The 23,070-nt window shown below is 39.7% G+C and overlaps 1 protein-coding gene across 1 annotated transcript in view; it reads left to right on the top strand.

Moving 5' to 3' along the window:
* The first annotated feature begins 5,254 nt into the window (after positions 1-5,254).
* The window catches only part of kcnh8 (potassium voltage-gated channel, subfamily H (eag-related), member 8), a 47,198-nt gene continuing 29,382 nt past the window's right edge, over positions 5,255-23,070 (top strand). The window contains 3 exon segments of the mRNA XM_062435443.1: positions 5,255-5,330; positions 18,445-18,678; positions 22,082-22,213. Of these exon segments, the coding sequence (XP_062291427.1) occupies positions 5,255-5,330; positions 18,445-18,678; positions 22,082-22,213 (442 nt within the window).

Genomic DNA, 23,070 nt, shown 5'->3' with positions numbered 1-23,070 from the left:
TCAAGGGACACCCTACTACTCACAGAGTCGTGTATCTCTCCAAATTAGGTTAGATTTTCATTCCACCTCATTCACCATGGATGTGATGTGGTTATTATAAACTCATGATATGGTTAGTGAGCCTGCCGCCGTTAGCTGGGTGGAGGCATCATTTTGGCGCGTTAAAGGGGAAATGGATTGCCAACCCTCAGTATTGCAAATCTCTGTTTTTCTTGCTACTCCATGATCTGAAATATGTTTGCAGATGCACACAACCATGTGCAATCTGATATGCACAATGTAATGCAAATGCACACAGACACAAACAAAATGCATGTATGTGTTTGTTTGTGCAGACTGAGAGCAGACAAGAACAGTGGGGGCTTAAGACACACACACATCATACCACATACAGAATATACACCACATTACCTTAATTTAAATGATCCCCTCTATCTACACATCCAGTGTTGTAAAGCAACTAAATACATTTGCTCAAGTACAGTTTTTAGATACTTGTACTTTACTTTAGTGTTGCCATTTTATGCTACTTTATAATTATTTCTTTCTTTCTCTACTGTGTTTCAGGGGAAATTATTGTACCCTTTTAACTACAGCATTCATTCTACAGATTGAGATTTTACATTAAAAAAAAAAACTTTTTGGCTTGTAAACTCTGATAAAAAGCAGTATCTAGTTGAGGCCCCATGTCATGTTTCAGATGAGTTGTTAACTGTTAAACCACAGTTACTTCTCCTTGAAATTTGTCAGATAATTTAGGTTTTAGTAGCTATTACTGTATGATTCTAAGCCCAAATAGGCCCCACATTTCACAGAAAAGCAACAACAACAAAAAAGAAAACAGATTTGTGTAGCTGAACTCTGTTTTTACTTCTCTCTTACCTTGTTAATCATCTCAGGACCCCTCAGATTTAGGGGGTCTCAACACGGTAGCTGGGAACCATTGGACAAATCTACTTAATTGTGTATCACTGTGTAACAAACAACAAATGATATAATTATCAACAATATAATAATGTAGAATATATTGTAATAATGCAGCATTCACAGTGACTATTTTCTGAAGTTTTACTTTCATACTTTGGGTAAATTTAGCTGTTGATACTTTAAAACTTACTTTACTGGAGTAGGATTCAGAATGCATGAGTTTTTCGAATAATGTATTCTTACATTGTTGCATTGGTGCTTTTACTTAAGTTGAGGATCTAAGTACTTGTTCCGCCATTGTCCTTGTCATATGACTAATGTGAAACACCTTAACCCAGAAACCTCTCTCTACAAACATATTATATATCCAGATATTATAATCTTATCACTGACATTGTGCCAGACCTAGGCTTGACGACAGCTGTCTCTCCTCGGGTTTCTCTTTATCTGGAGTGTGTACAGCTCCTCAGGCCTGTTAACATACCTGCATAGGTATCAAATATTGTCCGAAAAAACCATACTCTCATATTCATATACATGTCAGAATTTCTTTGACAAAGGAGGCTCGAATTTAAATTGAAAGATCTCCAGATTTCAGATGAGATTGTGAGCTCAGGATCAGATGTGAGATTGTGCCCTTATTACACACAAGATTGAAAAACTGATGGGTTTTTGTTTTGTGGGGAGAGGGAAATCGTGTTTTTGTTAGGTTTTGTTTGAGATAAAGATGACGAGTGAGGATAAAGAACAAAAGAAAGAATGGGTGAGAAGCAGTTTGACAAGAGGTCATATGGGTCTGCAGTAGAATATTATGTGTTATGTGACATTTCTATATAATCTTGTTCTACAAAAAGGCTTGTGATGATTATAGTGTGATTCAGTGTGAGAATGCATACATAGTGCACATACTGTATTGGCACTGCCTCTCATATTGACTGTGCCAAAGTATGTGTGTAAAATGAACTTATAGACGTATCTTTAAGCAGCCATGCCCACTTCCTGCATAGCACCCGAGGGCATCATAAAAACCATTAAGTTAAAATGCTGGCACAGTGTCGCCTTTATAGCACAGCAAAGGAGTCTTAAACCATCAATGCATGACTTTATGTTATACAGGCATGAGGCCAGATCTGATTAGAGTTTAACAAGGACTGTTTATAATGACATCAAGAAGCACAGACGGACTAAGGACACAGTGTTGAAATCGCAGCAGAGCAGCACATCACTCACCCAAAAACTAGTACTTACAGCTTGTAGACAAAATCACACAATGAATGTACAGTATTGATGATTGTGCATTACTGTTCAAATTCTTTGATGACATTTAAACAGTTAGTTTATTTCTTATCTATTTCTTATAATATACATTTTGTATGTTAAATTTCAGACTCTAGTGACTCCTAGTGGTAGTATCAAAGAGACATCTGAACCACAGACACTGAGAATGAATGGCTGAAAGCAAGATTTACTGAGTTTGGCACATTTTTTTATAAACATATAAATACAAATTATGCCACCAGAACAGTTTGATACTATAATCCTGCACAAATTCCACACACAGGGGCTTTAAATGTTGCTTGTCATATTAATCCATTACAGCTCAAAATAGCTCAATGAGATCCTTCTCTTGTGTTTTAGCAGATTGGCCACTAATATGGAGGATGCTATCTGTATCTTGGGTATAGTCTTTGATTCCAACTTTGTTATGGATAGCAATCATGATATAACTTGTAATTGACCTGGGTTAAAATGAGAATATAATAAGCTACACCTCTTTTGGATTGTTTACCGGTTACATGTTAGTGTATCAATACACTTTAAGGTAGTAATAATAGATTTTAAGTAGGTAGTATAGTTTTGAATTTGACTTTGTAGTCTTTACAAAGTCAAGCTCCCTTCTTGCATTTATACTTTTTGATTCTGTTATGATCTGTTACTCATTGTAACAAATTTAAAATGTTCTTTAATTCCTTGTTGTGGGTTTTAAAATAGCATTTTAGCCATAATTTGTGTTGAAAAACACTTTGTAACTGAAGGTAAAAGTGGATAAAAAATCTGTGATCGAGATGATGATGATGATGATCAAACCCCAGTAAGTTTCTTTACTGTCTCAACATGAGTGAGTCAGACCTTTTTATCTCAATGGTATCCATGGCTACAAATATTTTTTTTGCACAAAAAAGCTTTTCTGATCATTGAGTCAGTGATTGGTAATTGAGTGATGTCTGAATAATAAATGAAGTAATGTAAGTTCAAAGACTCTAATTGTAGAGGTTTCATAAAGCTTGTGGTGAGGTAAGACTGCAACAACAGAGACTTATTTTGACTCAACTGTCACTTAAACTTAACTGTGGCTTGCACACACAAATACACACACACACACACACACACACAAAATGTTTTGTTTGGAACCGTGATGAGGCTTAAATGATGCATTAAGCACTTTATTACTCAGGTGAAGCATCACTGTGCGTGGCTGTCTGTTTTAATTGTATTAGCTGACATGTTTATGGAAGTATATCTCTGCGGTAAACTACTTCACACCCTCACCTAAGGGACATGATTCACATGCTTCTATATGTGTACCTGTATGTTTTTGTGTGACTGTGTGTACATTTTTTTGTGTGTGTTCTTGCTTGAGGCCGCTGAGGTGATACATGATTCACAGTCTTAGAGCACTTGATGACTTCAGTTTGTCTAAATGACACAACAGTGGTAGCAGCCACTTCACTTTTGTGGAGGGTCTGAGTAGGAGGCACAGTGCTTGACTTTTAGTGTTTGGTACCATGCTGTAAGCACTAATAGTAATGGGATTGACCTAGATTGGAGTTTGATTCTGTTTAAAATATTTTGGCTGCATGTCTTTGTGTATATGAACATGCTCCAGGTGTGTTGCTGCGTGCCAGAGAGATGAAGGTGTGTGTTGACTTGTAATTGCAACATCAGCTCATACTTGTAAATATTTGGTGGCAATCCAATTTTCTGGATTTACAAAAACAGAGTTTGAGTTTACAAACAATTACATGTGAGATATATTGAGACACCTCCGATTACATACAAGGGATTCATTTATAAAATCCTGTCCATCATTATCTGAAAGTACAGTGATACATTTTTGAATGAATTATCCATCGGTTCTTCAGAAAATAATAAGTCAGTTTAACAGTTTTGCTGTAAATCACATTTAAGGAATGTGTATGTTATCTAAAAGTTGGTGGACGTCATTTGTATAATTTCTTGTATTTATTGAAGCTTGGCACTGTCATGTCCACATGAGGGCGGTATTATGCAACAGATAAGTCTGTTTTGCATTCTTTGGCGCTCATTGTGTTTTGACTGCAGCCCATCCATTCAGTCTTTCATGCATGTCATTCTTTAATTATACCATTGGGTGGCGCTCAAAACAAAATATAGTCTCTCGTGTTCCTATGGCCAGCTGCGCGCATGGTGACAGGTATGTGTGTGCTTGGGGAAGAGAACAACAGCGTGGACAGGTCGAAAGTCAGACTATGAACAAAGCAATGTAAAATCGACGTCTATTGCATTTCGTTGTGCTCTGGTGTATTTATTCATTTTAACCGTTGCACGTTCTGTGCATTGCCTGATTGTTTTCACGTATCTTAATTTTCCCTATATTTTACTACAAAGAAGCACTGGTCTCTGATCTGTATTAAAGATCAACTATTAAACTAATATCATTATTGAATTTGCTATAGAGTGCACTAAATCATTCAACAGGATCAGGGGTGATAGTGATATCAATCTATTCTTCATTTTCACTACTTTTAATGGGATTTCCATCGATTGAACTATAAGTTGATAAACCAGGACTTCGTTTATTGATGTGGTGATAAGACAACAAAATGAATTCATGTAAGAAGTTGTAGAGCGAAAAAAGGAAGAAAAAAGAAAACAAGATGTAAATAAAGTTTTGTTTCTGAAGCTGCCTCTTTGCGCTGCTGTTGAGCGTGATTGATGTCTGTTACCATTGTGCGCTGTGGAGAGATGATCATTGAATCCGGCGGTATAATAATGGCATCGCTGACAGGGAGTCTCACTCGCTCACGGTCGTCCCCGCTATTACCTGAGCTGCACCTGTGTGCTTCATCTCATCTTGTCGTTTACACACGCAACAGACGCTCCAGACACACGGGTGCGCGCATCACGTGCACTCTCCATCGGGTAAGGATCGCATTGTGCTGAGTTGACCGTATAGCTCCTTGGTCATATAGGTTCAGCGCCTTAAAAGGGAGAACCCCACACGTTTGGACGACTTGCACCTTATCTTCAGTAACTTTGATGGGGACTTCGACATTAAACAGGGAAAATGCCTGTGATGAAGGGATTATTAGCGCCACAGAACACGTTTCTGGATACCATAGCCACACGGTTTGATGGCACTCGTAAGTTTGGCTTTAATTGCTTTTTACACACTCGATTTTTTTTTAGCCGCTATAATAGTTTTTGGTTTAAATGTTCGGCTGATTTGTGTTTCCTGGTTTGTGAGGGGGCTTGTCAACGCACACTGCGTAGTTTGATTGAGGACCCTGAGTAGATTCATGGCCGGGCACGCGTTTACCTGCAAAAATAAAATGAGGACTAATGGATTCTCGGTGCCTTTCAAGCTGTTTTGCACACTTGCATTTTGTTGTCCTTGATGCAAATAGTCTTTGAAATAAGGGTAGACGGCACCAGCCATCACGGACTGATCTGGTTTTGCTGAGGTAAACTTTAACTTCAAGGCAAGTCCAAATTGTTTCATGTCTCAGGACCAGAGAGCGCTCCCACAGCAATTAATCGACGGAGACTGTCGCTGTCCTCGGTGCTGAACCCTCAGCAGCACCACGGACAGCGATAAAGGGTTAACCGTACGCTCACACAGGCTCCCAGCTATATACACCACACATTTGGAGAACTTGTTCTCAAGTTGCATCCTGTCTCATATATTTAATGTACATATTTGCTCACAGACCTGAATAAATACAACTTTTTGGAGTTGTTCACATGTCAAATCTTTGTGAAGTTTACCTTTATTATGTCTGCTTTTTGGCCGACAAGTCCTGCGGCGAGTGAGATCTTCCTCCCGCTGGTCTGAAGCCAGCAGTCTCATTTATCAAAATTAATTGGTCAGCGGCAGCAATACAGCCAGCCTTTCCCCCAGCCCGAGGCACAAAGGCATTTTTTTAACGACAACTTTTGTCTGAACTATCGCCTCTTTCGTTAGTCTTCTTTTTTCATAATGAGCATCCTCTGTCTGTCTTAAAAAAATCTTTGAAATCAGCTTTAGAGTTGACGTTTACAGATGAGCTCTCATTCTCTAGGCCTATCTCTCCTTTCTGCAGTTTCAGCTCATCCTTAGGCTTTTGAGAGTTACATCTTGGTCCGTTTGTTTAGGCAGCTAATACACCAGCATGTTTGCAATGCTTCTCTTGTTTTAAAAACTGTGGTGTGTTTGTTTGAGATAGTTATTATAGTGTATCATATTAAGGAGGTAAACACACGCAAAAGACTGTAGTGCTTTATATAGCATGTTTGATGAAAAAAAAAATCACAACATACAGTAATGTTTGTGTCAAGATTGGTGCTTTTAACAAAACAAAAAACAAAATTAAACACTACAACATATTCAATTTGATATTTCTGATCAATCTGAGCTAAGGTTTTCCACTTATTGTTAAAATGTCTTGTTTTAGGTGTAATGGTAATAATGTATCTTTAGTGTATTTAATGGAGAAGCCCAACCCAAACCAACCACCTGACCCCACCCGTATCCCATCTACATTTCATCCTGTTTGCTCACCACTCAGTGAGACATCATAATAACCACAAACATCCATCATTATGTCTGTCCCTCTATGACATTCTGCAGGTTGAGCACCATTGTATGAGTAAGACGAGGCTAAAAGTTGTGTGGCAACAAACAAACATTCATATGCTGGGGAAGGAGATTTGTTCTAACACAAGGGTATTGGAGTGGTACTGTACCTAACTTCTCTTGAGGTTTGTCAAGCCCCAGAGAATGAACTGCTGTCCTTGAGCTGCAAGGGAGGAAATTAACGTTGGATTTGAACTGCAAGATGGGCCAGACTGGAAGCAGCAGAGCTTGACGGGACAATTTGGGTCTGATGGCCAGGCCAGGAGCAAATATAAGGGAAATGCTGGGTTCACTGCTATGTGATCCCCTTTGACGTCATCCAAAGCCCAGGCAAGCAGGTCAGACCTGGAGACAGCATATGATAAATGGATCAAAAAAAATAAAGTGGGCAAGTCTTAAACTTGATCTGATTTGCACCCAGAGGAAAGGTTGTTACATTTGGCTTTTTTTGTACTCCCACTCAAATAAGAGATGTGGTCTCCCATATTCAAACCACAGCTTATTTAAATAAAGTACTTTTTATGAGTTGTCCGAGGCATAACCCAGTGGTTTCAGAGACAGTGTAGTTACTGCAAACTGTCTGCATAATTTCCTTTAAAAGCTGTGAGAAGGCACTAGATCCACACACATTCACTTAAACAGCTCGGATGAGAGTTGAAGCAAAATGTCTAAGCCATTGAACAATTAATTGTAGGCTTTTTCATTCTGATTCCATGTTTGAGGAAACTAACAGCTTTGCAAATGAACAAAAGTCCTTGGAGGGATATATACAGATTTTAAAAATATTCCTGCAGCTTGCAAAACCTGATGTGGGCCAAGTTGCTGTCCACTTTGAAAAAAATCATCTCATAGCTCAGTGTGTGACATTTTGAAAAGGCCAGCAGTGTTTGGGTGCTTCACTGTGCACTGTGTCGACTTATTGGTTGACAGACAGAAATAAACCTCTGATCACTGTGGTGGGCTCGGCGTGTCCCTGTTTGCTAGTACTGTAACTAAAATAGCAGAGTCTTTCTGTAGCATTGCACTGTGATGCCATTGTGAGAGTGTTGTGACACTTTTTGTCATCACTACACAGTGTGCCATCCAAGTGACTAATATTTCCACCTGTCCATCATAGGGATGTAGTTAGTGGTGTGCTACTCATTACAATTACATAATATCACTTAGCTGACAGCATACTGTAGCAGTGGTTCCCAACCTAGAGAGATAGAGAGAGTGAGAGAGAGAAATATTTTACACAAAAATTATGTTTTTTAATGACTTCTCTCAATTTTTTGTTTATTCTGTTTATTCTGATAACTGTTCTGATAACTGTTCTGCCTCTATGAACCATTCACATGAAAACTTAAGGGGAAATATCCTTTTTGGTTCAACTGCTACTGCTAGTAACAGTAAAGCCATAACCTGTGATGGGTGCTTTCATTTTGACAAAAAGAACAATATAATATATAGAATAATATAATATTATATATAATATATAAATGCATAATGAAGATCTTTAGTTATATAGAGATAAATTTTGATGGTTAAAATGCATCCATACAATACATGCTCTGGATAGCAAAACTGTCACTTAATACCTCCGAAGTCATTACTGCAATCTCATCACCAGCACAGATTATTTGCTGACTTGACTGTCTGTCAAGCAGTGATGGTATTCATAGGGGAGATGGATGCCGTATTGTATGGTCCTCCTGCCAAATTAAGCAGACGGTTTGATGGTACAGTTGTAGCAGAAGGCTGTGTAAGGTCTCTCAGCATGTGCTGCATGCTTCCCATTCTGCACCATTCTTCAAGATTGCTATTTTCTTGCTTTCAGCACATTCTAGTTCCACCTCCACTAGGCAGGTAATTACTGTCACAATCACTGGTGCCAAGAGTTGGAACAGCTGTGTGTTGAGTCGGCACAGGGTGGAGGTAGTGGAAATGTTTAAGTGTATATGTGAATGAAAGGGAAAAAAAGAGTAAAGAGAGCTGAAGACACAGAAAGAAACAACACAAGAGAGGATAGCAAGAGGAAAAAGGAAAGTGATCTGAATTTTCAGCACTGCTGGTTAGTGTCCTAGAACTTTATGTGTGTGTATGTGTAGCTCTGCAGCTGTCTCCATCTTTGAACATGAAGGCACTAAAGAAGAAGTTTCCTCTCCACTGATTAACTTTCTTTAAATGAAGCACATCTAATTAAGCTGTTAAAAAGTGGCTGTGGGATCCCACATCGTGATTACCACTTGCTGCCAGGTGAATGTTTAAAAAGTCATCAGAGTATTGCACACAATAACAGAGGCCATCACTATCATATTCTGCTGTCTCAGAGAAGACAGTTGCTGTTCTTTGACCCGCAGGAAAAGCCAGGCAGCTAATTAACAAGTATGAAAGACCACAGACCACATACTGATGCACATATGACTGAAGTGGAGATAACCTGGATTATTTTCTGGGATTAACCAGGATTACATGTATCATACCAAAACATCATCAATATTTCCATTTAGCTCATGTTTATTTTACAATGTTATTATGCCAGCTTGTGAAAAGACAGGTCAGTTCTGTCCTCAGCCAGAGAAGGACTGTGAGAGAAGTAATGAGTGCAGTTATGAGACTGTGAGGGAGTAATCAATCATCATTGACTGTAGTGCTGCAGGGTGCAGAGACGCTCTCACTTACTGGCAGTGGATTGGCACTGCTGTTCCCATTTTCTCCAAAGCTCACTTAATATTAAGACTGCTTCATTTTAGGGTAAAAATAGACTCAGTATGGTGCTATGCCGTACCACAATAGCCAATGTAAAATATAGAAATCATATCATAGTATTGCCTTAGTGCACGGTAACACCATCTTAACGAACCATGATGATTGTCTTCTGCAATTTAAACTCCGGCAGAAACTGCATTAATTGATGTTTTAACCACAAGCTGTTAATACATATTCCATTTTACCATCTTATAAAGTTAATATAGTGAACATGTTAGGAAACAGAACTATTTACACATCCAGCCTACATAGAACAACATTAGTATTCATTTGTTGTGCCTTAGACGACTTGAATGTAACATAAATCCAACTTTCACTCTCCTTCTACCTCTGCTTTAATCTCCACCAACTCAAGAGGTAAAAAAAAAAAGCTCACTTTTTAGCCACTAGTTGCTAAAGAACCAAAACAGCTGTGTTTTTAATTCTGTGCCTCAAGACAACATGTTTTAACTTGTATTCAATAAAAATAGGCTGATTACTATAACATCATCATTTGCATGTCCTATTAAAAGTAACAAGATCCAGAGTATCCACCTACTCACTCACATTGCCAAAGGCATCAGTTAAGTGTAGAAAATGTAAAGTAGGTCTAGTATTTTGAATGAATAGCCGCCTGGCAGCATCCACTGGCTTTAAGAAGTCTATAACAAAGTATTCAGTTAAGAGGACATGACCACTATCATCAATATAGACTCAGCAGGCAAACGTTGTCCTCGCTTTAAGGTCACTAGACTTGATAATTACTGTGCACTTAAAGGGGGCTAGTGTCTCGTCTGTTCCAGCAAATTTCTAGGATTTCTATGTGAGAGCACCACAGTCACTGTGGACGTTCCGCCTTATTAAACCGCCTAATTAGCGAGATTCCTCTCCTAATCACCGTTACTAATGGACTGTCCAAAACGATCGACAAATGGGGTTTCACCAGCAGAAGTCTGGGCCAAGTCGGCCATTTTTAGACTCAATTAATTTTTTTAATGAGAGGATTGGGTGGCGAGAAAGAGAGAGAGAAAGTGAGGGGCTGTAACATATATTTCAAGGAAGCAGAGAGGGAAATAGACAATGGAGAGTGAAAAATATATTGACCAAGAGAGATACAGAAAGAAAAGCAGGGAGGGAGGGGGCTTGCAAATTACAGGAATGTAATGACTGGTATAATGTTTCACTTGGTGAGAGCCTGAGGGAGGGACTGTATGATAAAGAGCAACAGAAGTGATTAAGGCTTTGGATTTGTCTAAGGATTTTCTCTCTTCAGTTATGTCGTGTGAGAAGATTACCACTTTGAGCGAGGCTCGGTGTATGTGTCAGTCCATGTATGTACTGTGTATGAGGGCAGATTTATGCTTGTTTGTATGATCTAACTTCAACAAAAACACATATAATTGACACAAAACTCGGAATTTATTTATACAATAGAAACATTTTACTATTGGACATTAATCTCATAATCCCAAGAGTTGATTATGAACGTTGTAACCTTGGTTGCCATGGTGTGTTTCAGTGGTAACTATGGCAACTCCGGAGTGACATTTTTGTGGTTACATTACTGCTCTGTATTAGTTTCTGTAAAGGCTGGCATGAAGTCTGGCAAAGAAGGGAAGAAGGTCTGTCCATCCATTTCTCCAATTCCCCGACAATTTTTACCACACTCCATCTCCATCTTTCATCATTCCATCTCTCACAGCTCCATCTTACTTACTTTCAACTTTTTCTCTTTCTTCACATCACCCCGCAAACCTCTGTCCCTTTCTCGCCCTCATCTGTCTACCTCTGTATATTTCTCAGTCCCCCCTTCTCTTCCCCTTACCTGTCCACATCCCCCTCATCTCTCAGTCTTTCTCCTGCCTCGCCATCCATCTCCTGCTCTCCCTGCTGTTTCTCTGTCACTTTCTACTTCCCCTCTGTCTATGTATATGCTCCCTCGCCCAGCACATGAATTGTTGTGGTGCCTTAAATAGCTCAGGGGTTGCTTGAGGTGGTGGCACAGGGGCTGGTGAATGTACATATGGAGCATTTGTGTGTTTAAAACCACAAATCTGGGACAGAGCAATGTGTGGACAAGACCCCCAACTCCCCCAACCCTCAAGCATGCACTTGCCTCCACTGCCAATTTTTCCCAGGCTATCTATGGTTGCCTAGGACCACTGTTTTGGAGCCATGACCAAAAATATTGCCTTTTAAAGATATCACTTTAGTTATCTTTCATCTGGGCCAAAATCACACGGTGTATACTTAAAACAATGTGACATTACTTAGTGTTTTGTTGGCAAATTTTTCATCTTTAGACAGAGCCAGATGAACTGTTCCAGTCTTTATGCTAAGCTAAGCTAACCATGGCTCCAGCTTCATAAAACTGTTCACAAAACCTAATGCATTTTGAGAGGAGTTAATAGTTATATTCTGCTGTGGTTTTGAGGCTGGGGTATGCTCAAAAGTATCTTTTATTTATAGCTCACACATGCTTTACAAATTATTAGTTCACCCACAATTAGAAAGCACATTAATTGACTTTTATTGTATAAGAAGGCTCCTCAACCATCTCCCTCCTCTTCCTTCATGCTGTCTTTCTTCTCTCCCTGCCCACTTTCCTCCTCTGCCCTCCCTCTTCTTCTCCTTGTCTCCATCGTTCCTCCTCCCTCTCTTTTCCGTGTCCCTGTGGGGTTTCTCCAGCAGCTGTCATGCAGTAGTTTGAGAATGAGGGGAGATGATCTATGGGCTTCTACACTGGAGCAATTAGCGAATAGAAATTCTGAATGGAGAGAGAGATAGAGAAATGGGAGGTGATGAAGAGGTTGAGACAGAGGAGAGAGGAAAATAAGATCCAGAGGTTTTTTTTTTAAAGGATGAAAGAGTAAGGTGGTAGAGTGGTACAAAATAGTGAAATGACTTCTGAAAAGCACTGAGAGATGAGGAGATGATTCAGTAGAAATTAAGGGTGCAGAGGAAAGACAGCAGAAGTAGAGACAGATGATGCTCTCATAGAGATGGTGGGGAAGATGGTGAATGTGCAGAGAGTGAAGGAAATAGATGGATCATGGGAATAGAGAGATAGGCTGGTGGAATTCCAAGGGTAGAGAGAAGATGAAGAGTAATTAGGCGGAGAGATCCAAAACGGTAGGAGGGATATAAAGAACAGCTGGGAGGAAAGGAAGGAGGGAGCAAGGGTTGATGGGGGGAGGGAGGGCAGGGAATACAAACAGTTGTAGAGCAAAGGAGTGAGAGAAAAGGGGGGTATAGCAATGTAAAAGGTAAGAAAATTAGAGGGTATGGGGAGGGTTGGGTTGGCACATAGAGCATTAGAAAAGGAGGGAGGGAAGGAGCCAGGGAAAGTAGGACATAGGAGGGAGGGGTGGGAAGAAACGTAAAGAAAAGGAAGGATGAGGGAATTTGGTAAAAAGGTCAAAGAAAAAACATTTGGTTCTGTGTCGGCTAAAAACATGTCAAGCAATTAGTGATGTCTTAGACTGCATGTGAAAATATTTATCAAAAATAATAATAATAATAATAATAATAATGCATTTGATTTAAAGGCGCCTTTCAAAGCACTCAAGGACACCTTACAAGGCACAAAAACACGACAACAGTACATCAAACAATAAAAATCTGGTAAATTTTAGTGCAAAGATAAAGAAATAAATATGAATGTGACTATAAAGTGCATCAGTGCAACAAATAAGCAAGAACATGATTGCATAGTTAGTGTGAGACAGAGTATGCCACTCTGAATAAGTGCGTTTTCAGGCGGGATTTAAAGGTGGAAACAGAGTCCGAAGTGCAAATGTCTGGTGGGAGAGAGTTCCAAAGGCGGGGGGCAGATCGACTGAAAGCTCTTGACCCCATGGTAGTTAAGTTGGCAGATGGGGCAAAGAGCTGGTTGGCGGAGGAGGATCGGAGAGTTCGGGAGGGTGTGTAGATGTGAATAAGTTCCGAGAGATATGATGGTGCCAGGTTATGAAGGATCTTGTAAGTGAGGAGTAGAATCTTAAAGTCAATGCGGGATTTGATAGGAAGCCAATGAAGTTGCTGCAGGGCAGGAGTGATGTGTTCAATAGAGGCGGTCCTGGTAATGATACGGGCGGCCGCGTTCTGTACCAGCTGGAGTTTGTGAAGAGATTTCCGCGGAAGACCAAAGAGGAGAGCGTTACAGTAGTCCAGACGGGATGTGATCAGGGTGTTTACCAGGATAGCGGTGCAGGTTGGTGAAAGTGAGGGACGGAGACGGTTGATGTTCCGTAGATGGAAGTAGGCAGTCCGAGTAACGTTATTGATGTGGGCTTCGAAAGACAATGTGCTGTCCAGGATAACACCCAGGCTCTTTACCTGATGCGATGTAGGAACAGTGGAATTGTCAATGGACATGGAGAAAGTGTTGAGTGTTGCTAGGGTAGATCTGGTACCAATGAGGAGGACCTCAGTTTTTTCGCCGTTGAGTTTAAGAAAGTTGAGTGAGAGCCATGATTTAATTTCCAGTAAGCAATCCGATAGGGCGATGGGTGGCAGAGTGGAAGAAGGCTTAGTGGAAAGATAGAGTTGGGTATCATCAGCGTAACAATGGAATTGAATGTCAAATTTCCTGAGAATATGACCAAGAGGTAGAAGATAAATAATGAACAGGAGGGGGCCAAGGACAGAGCCCTGGGGAACACCACTAGAGACTGGGGAGGAGCCGGATCTCAGGTTCTTAAGTTGAACAAACTGTGTGCGGCCAGAGAGATATGATCGGAACCAGGCCAGAGGGATGTCAGTGATTCCAATGGAGGATAACCTGTCCAGGAGGATGTCGTGGGAGACAGTGTCAAAAGCTGCGCTCAGGTCGAGGAGAACCAGAATGGAGAGGAGTCCAGAGTCAGATGCCATCAGGAGGTCATTGTTGCTGTCTCGGTGCTGTGAAGGGGACTGAAGAAACAGAAAGAAATGACAAAGAAACAATCAAAGCTCCTGCAAACCTGGTGTCAATCTTAAACAGTACTCAATAACACTGATGAAACATGAATCAAAGTTAAATAAAGCTGGATCTTGTAGGTGTGATCAGATTTGATTGACAGTGACCACATAAGCAAACAACCTCGCAGCCCTTATCACATTGTGAGTTGCTAAACCCTGTTTGGTGCATGGAAGTAAATTATATCATCATTTTCCCCAAACTCACTAGTAGGAGGGCGTGGATTGCAAAAATAGGTTTTTGGGGCCTTAAAAGTGAACAACATTTTATGATTGCCTTGATTCTCTAAATACTTTGGGCACTTTTGATTACTTGGGCACACAGCACACAGGCAAACCATGCTATGATAATATAGGCCTGGGGTGTTTTTTGCATTACTTTGTTTAAAGAGGCATGTTTTGTGTCATGGTGACGTTTTGCTTTGCCTCTCTTCATTAGGCTACTGTTTTATTGCTATTCAAGCACAATGGTCTCATACTTCCTTCAGGCAAAATGAAGTCCACTTATCCTTACATGCATGTTTTTCCCTGTCACCCTATTTTTTTCTTTTTTGTATTAGGTATTTACAACATTCCAACTAATATCGCACAAATTACATTCTTTGCAAGCTTAAAATGCACATAAAATGAAGTTCCGGGCCGGATTTGGCGAGCAGGCCTTGAGTTTGACACGTGAAATGATATAGGCTTCTTTTTTTTTGCATAATATGGTATTTCTGAGGACAGAAAGACTCAGACTGTTTTTGTCATCTTGGTTTTTAACACATTAGTTTGAGCACATTGAACCATATTGTAACGTCAAATAAAAACGAAGGAGCTCTTTAGTTAGGACCATGTGTATTATTTATGCACTCATTTGATCAGTTATCCAATCGGCATAACAAAACAGGATCACTTTTCGTCCCCTCCATACATACATGAACAGTATATCTGTCACTTCCCTTCAATCAAACTAATCCACTGTTGAACACAATATATTGTGCAGTTCACTGTAAATGTTTGCTTCCTGTCAACGCCTTTGTCTGGTGCTCTGGGGGCAGCCACCAGTCAGGCTGTAGGCCTTTGCACCAGGTTCCTAGTAGCCAAGCAATCCTGTCGGTCTTTCTGCTTACTGCGAGCCTGAGGGGCCTCATGTCTGACAGCCGGTCCCAATGCTGAGACCTGCTCTGACCATCTGTCTGGGCCACGCAGTCAGAATATTACTGCTGACAAAACATTCTCATATGAAACATATGAAAGGGTATCATTGTAGCTGGATTTTATTAATTTAGTGGATTTCATTAATTTAGGACTCACATGACAAGAGAAATATTGTCTCTGTATAACCAAAGACTGGTACAGCTCCCCTGTGCCATCCTCCATAGTTGTATGAAAACTAAGACAAACACATAAATGAACCACACCGTTGCGTTGGTTGATGTGTTCCTTCATTACAATGAACATGGACTGTACTGTCCTGTTGTTGTAAATACTTACCAGGCCCCAAATCTGCTACTGAAGTCTTCCCCCAAAATGCACTATTAACTCTAACCCTAAACCACAGTTCCCAGCTGCTTTAGGAAATGATTTAGCCTTGTGACACCATTTTGAAATGCCACAGACTGTTTAGGGAGGTAAGAAAGTGTTGAGAAACAAACTAACACACTGGGTTATTTTTGTCTTTTCATTCAATTTGTTGAGTAGTATAGCATGTCGCCTCCCAAAACTCCTGAGAGTGACACAAATTTTTATTTTCTAGTGAGTGCCAGCGAGCGTGCAGAAGCAATTGTAGATCGTTGAATGGGATTATAAGAAAGAACATGCTGCTTATTCCTCTTGAGGGACGGATACAAGGGTTTTGTTCTCTGCTGCTGTATTCCCAATTCAAATCTAAGGTGGTTTCCTTCAACAAAGCCTGACATACAACATAAAACAATTAAACACCGGGGTCGCTGGAAAAAGGATTTATTGATGCAGAAAATAGATTTTTGTAATGAAATGTAATTGAAACAAGTCGCTTTGCAGGACGTCTCAAGCAATGATTATTAACGAGCTCGTGTTGCCTTGTGTGTTTGTGTGTGAGTGTGCGGATTAAAATGTGTTACTCATTTGTTTACTGTGATTATACTGATGTCACAAAGGTTACGTGGGTATAATTTAACAATGCTGCATGTACTGTAGCTTTACACCTGTGTATTTGTATGGTAGGAGACTGGTATTTTACTTATAGGGACTACTTTGAGCAGGTTTGACTGCTCAAATTGCAGCACCTTATAGAATCTGCTAAACCACTGGTATAATATGCATCGTACTGTAAACATCAGCTGTCTATCAGCACAGCTCAGCATCATTCTCTGCGTATGCTGGTGCTGTGGGTGTTTGTTTTCGTGGAAGGGTGTAAGTGTTTGTGTGTTATAATAGATGGATTCAGGTACAAACAGCTGGTCCGCTTCAACCAGGTATTTAGAGCTAGACACAACACTAGGCTTATTAATTGTGATAGATTTCAGTGTTGATGCAAATCTGTATTCACTGTCATCATTCCAACACATTCCCTGCTGATCCTCCACTTCTGCTTTATGTCTCACGTTTTGCTCTTTGTTTTTAAAACCAAAATTTCTCCTTAACACATGACCTCTCCTGACTGCAACTCTCACTGGAAGTATTATGAATTCAGGGTCAATTTCTTGACACCAGGGAATGAGCGGAGGATACCATGGCACTTCAGCTTGCAGATAGATCAGTCCTTTATTGAAGTAAATGACCCTTCATGTTGCAGCCCACACAGGCGTTCATCTGCCTGAGCTGCAGATCCCATTAGCCTTTGTGTCTGAAAGTCATATTTTAGCCCCGATGGCTCGTGAAAGCGATTCACTGAAATGTCCGCAGAGGCACTTCTTGACCAGTTGAATTTGTTTCCATTTTTATTATCTGAAGTTTCAAAAGTGGGTGGTGGTAGCCTCTAGGTTACAGCAGTGTGCTCACAACAACAGTTATGACAGTCTCAGTTGGAGACTGTAGTCAGTAGTCATACACAGCTTCCATGTTGCTAAAAAAGATCCTTAAAGCTGCTCTAATCCGTATTTTATATTAATGATCGATCACATGACTTCTTGTATGTGAAAGTGGTTAAGAATTAGGTGAATTATTTAAAGAGAATCATCACCCAACTCTACATTTTCCCTCAGCTCTACATAGATCACTGCTGTGGTTTTACAGCAAACAAAAACTGAGTTAGTGACTAGCTAGTGAATGTAGTGCAGCTAAAGAGCCAGATATTTCACTTAGTTGTCAGGGAAGACCAAAACAGAGCTAAAAGAAGAGTGAATATTGCACTTATTCGTTGGCTGGATGTGTAAATACATAAATGTTTGTTTATATGTCAGTGTTGTGTTTCAATGTGTTGCTTTGCTGTAGAGTAGACAGTAATCAATTATAGCAGATTTATACTTGTTAATGTTTCTTACTATTACCAGTGTTAATTAATTTTCATATTTATACAATGCTTTGCTAGAAATTTGCAGTGTAATGAATCTGTGGTGAGTAAGATGTTGGGTTGTATCATTGGGACCTCCAGGGACTCATGATGGAGCAAAATAATGTACTGAATAAACTAATAGTTCAGTACATGCAGAGTTTTATTATTTTGCCTACTTGCCTAGAATCCAAAAAACATTGCATGTTTTTTTTCTTTAATTTTTAGATTGAAGACATGTTGAACAGCCCTTGGATAATTTTAACTGTGTGTCTTCTTTCTTTTGAGAAGTAGGCTACCATTTGATCTCATTGACTTAACTGAGCTAAGCTAAGCTCACTGTGCATTATTCCTTTAAACTTTGAACAGAGACACAGAGACCTCTATGAATTTATGTAAGTCTGGCTTAGCAGAACTTCCACCTGCACCTCAGTGAAAAAAAGTCATCAGCTACTTCCTGTCCATCTTATCTTGCTTCTTCCTCCCTCGTCTCCTGCAGACAGCAACTTCATCCTGGCCAACGCTCAAGTGTCAAAGGGCTTTCCCATCGTCTACTGCTCTGATGGCTTCTGTGAGCTCACAGGCTTCTCCCGGGCGGAGGTCATGCAAAAGAGCTGCGCCTGTAAGTTCCTGTATGGGCCCGAGACCAGCGAAAGCATCATCCTCAGCATTGACGACGCTTTGGAAGAGCGCAAGGAGTTCAAGGATGAGATCATGTTCTACAAAAAGACAGGTAACCATTGACATTGGCTAGTCTGGTTACCATAAAATGACCAAGTTTGTGCCTACCATTTACCAATTAAATGTTATGACCAAGGAAAGTGGACAGGTACAGAAAGCCATTAGAGAGCACACAGAAAGAGTGATTACCATGTAGGACTTCCCATGTAGTTCCATAAATGGAAGACAAGTTGTGTGTGGCTGTTCCTGTGGAGGCTCCATATAAATTGGCATAGATGGAGCCATGAATAAATCAAGTAATTGGTGAAGGAATAGATGTTTAACTTTTTCATTGGTCCATTCTCATTAAAAGGCAATTAAACAACCCGTCATTCACAAAAGTCCTCCAGTTATTATTTAATGCTGACTGACACACATTAAACTTTCATAGCTGTCGGCATAGTGACTCCTTAACCCTGTCTCCCAATTACAATGAGGCCAGTTGCCAGTTGTATCCATGTGTGCTGTGGGATGAAACCAGTTCATTTTATCTTCATGCTTCTTGTTTGGACGTCTTTGCTTCAGTCTGGAGCATATATAAGTTACTTGTTCCATCAGTACTGCATGCTTTCTAATTTGATCTTGATCTTTGATCTAATCTTGATTTTGAAACAGCAGCTGACAACACAATCTCACCACAAGGTCCATCACTTTGCACAAAAGTTTGTTTCTGACGTTTCTCCTGTTCTTGACCTTTCAGTTTTAGCTTTTGAGTCAACATGGACAAGTGAAACTCTTTAAAGTACTCTGTAAAACGGAACTTTGAATATTTACACTTTCATTACAACTGGGCAAACTCATCGCCTGCTAATCAGACTGTCGTCCCATTTTGTTTTACTTAATTTATTCTGCAAGACATTGAGTTCATGTTAGCCAAATTCTTTTCGGGAGGTTATTTTGACTTGTTTTTCCCTGAGCACTCAGTGGCAAGTGACATATCTGTCCCACTGACGTCATTTTCAGGCAAGAAAGCTTCAGAGGCGGTTGCTAAGAGCCATTCACCATTATGTTGAGTTATGGGTTATTTCTGTTAGTGGACTTGCAGTAATGTGTGCATCTGCATCAATCTCATAGCAAACTAAAGATTGTATAAGATGATTGAAAGATCCGGAATAGATATTTATAAGGATTGTTTACTGTGGTTTGCTTTTCAAAAAATCAATCAAAACTCAAACAGGTATTATGGTATATGCATATGTCATGTACAACTTTTCGATATTTTTTCCTGTGATCAATTTGTAAAGCAGATATAACAGATGGCTGAGTGCGGTTTGCATAGACACCGAATTGCTAATACCATCACAGATGTTAACTGTCTACACCACTCTGTCTGCTGTTGCTTTATCTTTTGTATACAGGAAAATCTGTCACACTCCCCCATGTCTTTTTTCATTTTCCTTTCACTTTCCTATTTTTAACTTTAATCTTACTCCAGCTATTCCCTGGCAGTGTCATTTCCCTTTCTACCATCCTCTTTACCATTTCCACATGCAGTAGTACTGTTTGTTTGTCAGTCTCCCATGGTTTTCTTACCCCCACTTTCCCCGCCTCAGTCTTTATGTGTTGTCTCATCCCTCTCTTTCCGTCTGTCACAGCAGAATCCTGAAAGTAAACGTTGCTGATTGACTCGGTTTGTCCTCCGTCTGTCTGCCTGAAAAAAGAGAAAGCTGCGTGCTCGCAATCAGGAACACTTTTTCTCTCACTGTGTGCTTGATGGAGCTGCCTTTCATGCCATGCAGATACACACACACACACACACACACACACACACACACACACACACACACACACACACACACACACACAGATAAGAACACACTGTGATTGAATCATCACCAGGCAAGGAAGATAGTGAGTGGGAGTTATGGGAGGGAACTCCGTGAGAAATCCCTCTTAATCAGCAATTCATCCTTGGTCATTGAATGGAGAAGAATAATGCTCTACTTTGAAGTCTTTCATCTTCACAAAAAAGTATTTTGAGAGTAAAAGAAAGTTTTTAGGGTAGGTTTCAATAATACTCAGTCTCCAATTAGAAAACATTCTAACAAAAAGATCAGTTAATCAACAAGAAGGAATTTGAGTTTTAAATTATCTAAGAGCAAAACAAAATACCAATACATGTAACAAAACTATCATCAAAACAGCATATGAACACTGCCATGCTGCCACAGCATGATGTGGATTAGACTGAATTTGATGTGATTAATTAACATAATGACTAAAAGTGCTGAGATGCTCTAATGTTCAACACAATTCCTATTATTTCATGAAGAACATTAACAAAATATAAAGATGACACCAGAGAAACAGGGGTTGTACAACAAGCTGTAAACACAACACTGACATATTTTCACCCTATAAAGCCGTTAAGGTAAACATGACTATTCACACATATAGGAGACACAAAGCAACATTAGCATTCATTTGAAGTCAAACTAACTCTTGTGGGAAATATTGGGACTTTTAGTTTACCTTGTTAATGATTTACTTACTAACTTTATCTCTGCCATTAAAATTGCTGCCTGTTGCAGCTGGCAAGTTTCATGAGAGCCATGAAGTCAAAACAATGAGCTGAAAGATGCTGAAACGCTCTATAACACTGAGGGAAACAGCTAATTCTAATTATTCTCTTTGGGATCATCACTTCCAGCGACCTCTGTCACATTACTCATAGTCATTTGACCCATTGTTAATATTATAATGTTTTTTTTGCAGCTTTAAACTCACCCTCCACTAAAAACACTGTAAATGGTTTCTCTGTACTCCCTTTTAAGACGCCTCTGCTGCATGGGCATGATTTTATGTCATCACAATGAGCCAATCCTACGAGTGTGGACTTTTTAGTGTAGCACACTTGTGTCTTGTGTCTAAAACTTTTGAAATGAACAGTATTTGCATAATCATAGATACTGGATTTTTTAAAACTTTTTCTGAAAAAACAAACAAACAAACATGTTAGACGCAAATTAATATTCAGAGCAGAGCGTTTTATATGTCTTGAATATAGAACATGTGTTGGTACACCAGAATAGTACAATGTAACCAAAAAGATATATGTCCAATGCGATTATTTTTTGATAAATCAAGTTTATGAGAGTGATACAGTAATGGGCACCAGCACACTAACAATGGGGCAGAACCACACAAACACACAGATGCTGACCCGGAGGTTCTCTATTTAGCAGGAGATGGGACCTCAGAGATGGGTTCATCTCTTTCAGTGCCTGAGGAACAGTGGTTTGGTCTATTAAAAGGCTCTGTTTCTCCTGAGGGACTTCCAACTGTAGATAGGCTTACTAATAAGTCTGGGAGTCTGTTGGATTGTTGCTCGACAAACACAAACACTGTAAATCCTTTCCGAATATAATCACAGAGTCTATAATAGTGTTAATAAGAGTGTTTTTCTTCCCTTTTAGCAGTGCTGTTCTGGTGCCTGCTGGACATTGTACCAATTAAGAATGAGAAGGGAGATGTGGTGCTCTTTCTGGCTTCATTTAAGGACATCACTGACACTAAAGCCAAAGCCATCCAAGAGGACAAGAAAGAAGGTCAGTTTGTGGATGTATATATGGAGGAGCAATTTTACTGTTGTTGAGTGGATTCTAATGAATCACAGACAAGAGAGAGAAATGCACTCATTATTTTTTTTAAAAACCTCCCAAATATTTATTAACAGGTGAAGCTTTGGCTTTAGCATTCACTACCACAAGGCAGCAAGGATGTGTCATTTATCCTCCACATTGTCCAAACTGTTAAAAATGTGGTGCTTGATTTTGTTGAATCCAACCCTCAAGTTACAAGGTAACACAAAATCTATATGACTGTGATATATTGAAGGTGAGTAACTTTTATTCCTCCAAGATCACTACAGATTAACATCACTTCTTTCTTGCTTTACGTTCTCTTCATATCTTCTCTTCAGTTCTGTAGGGAGCTGATACTCTGTAACTGTGCTCAGCAGAATATAGTTGTATTTCTTTTCTTAGATTGAACAGAAAATTGAAAAATTAACAGACAAGCACACAACCCTTCTACCTCCCATTAGAGCACCTTATGAAATCTAATATTTATTCTAATGATTAGGTTTAAAGGTGCAGCTTTGGCTGTAATATACTTTCAGAATTGGTAAAAAACAAAAAAACACTGAGGGCTCTGATATCTTGGTTAGAACTACACTTGTGTTTTCCCTTCCAGCATTTTAATTATATTCATTGCTGTAAGCACTGAGAACAACTAAAGATAAAAAGGTCTCAAAATCTATTTTCTCAAAGGATTACCTTTAGGACAATACGCTAAAGCTAAGAGCAGCCTACAAAGAGAGAAGGTCAATGTGTGTGTGTGTGTGTGTGTGTGTGTGTGTGTGTGTGTGTGTGTGTGTGTGTGTGTGTGTGTGTGTGTGTGTGTG

The sequence above is a fragment of the Scomber scombrus genome, chromosome 16, assembly GCF_963691925.1.
Source record: "Scomber scombrus chromosome 16, fScoSco1.1, whole genome shotgun sequence".
Classification (NCBI taxonomy): domain Eukaryota; kingdom Metazoa; phylum Chordata; class Actinopteri; order Scombriformes; family Scombridae; genus Scomber; species Scomber scombrus.
This window is presented reverse-complemented; position numbering and strand designations above follow the sequence as displayed.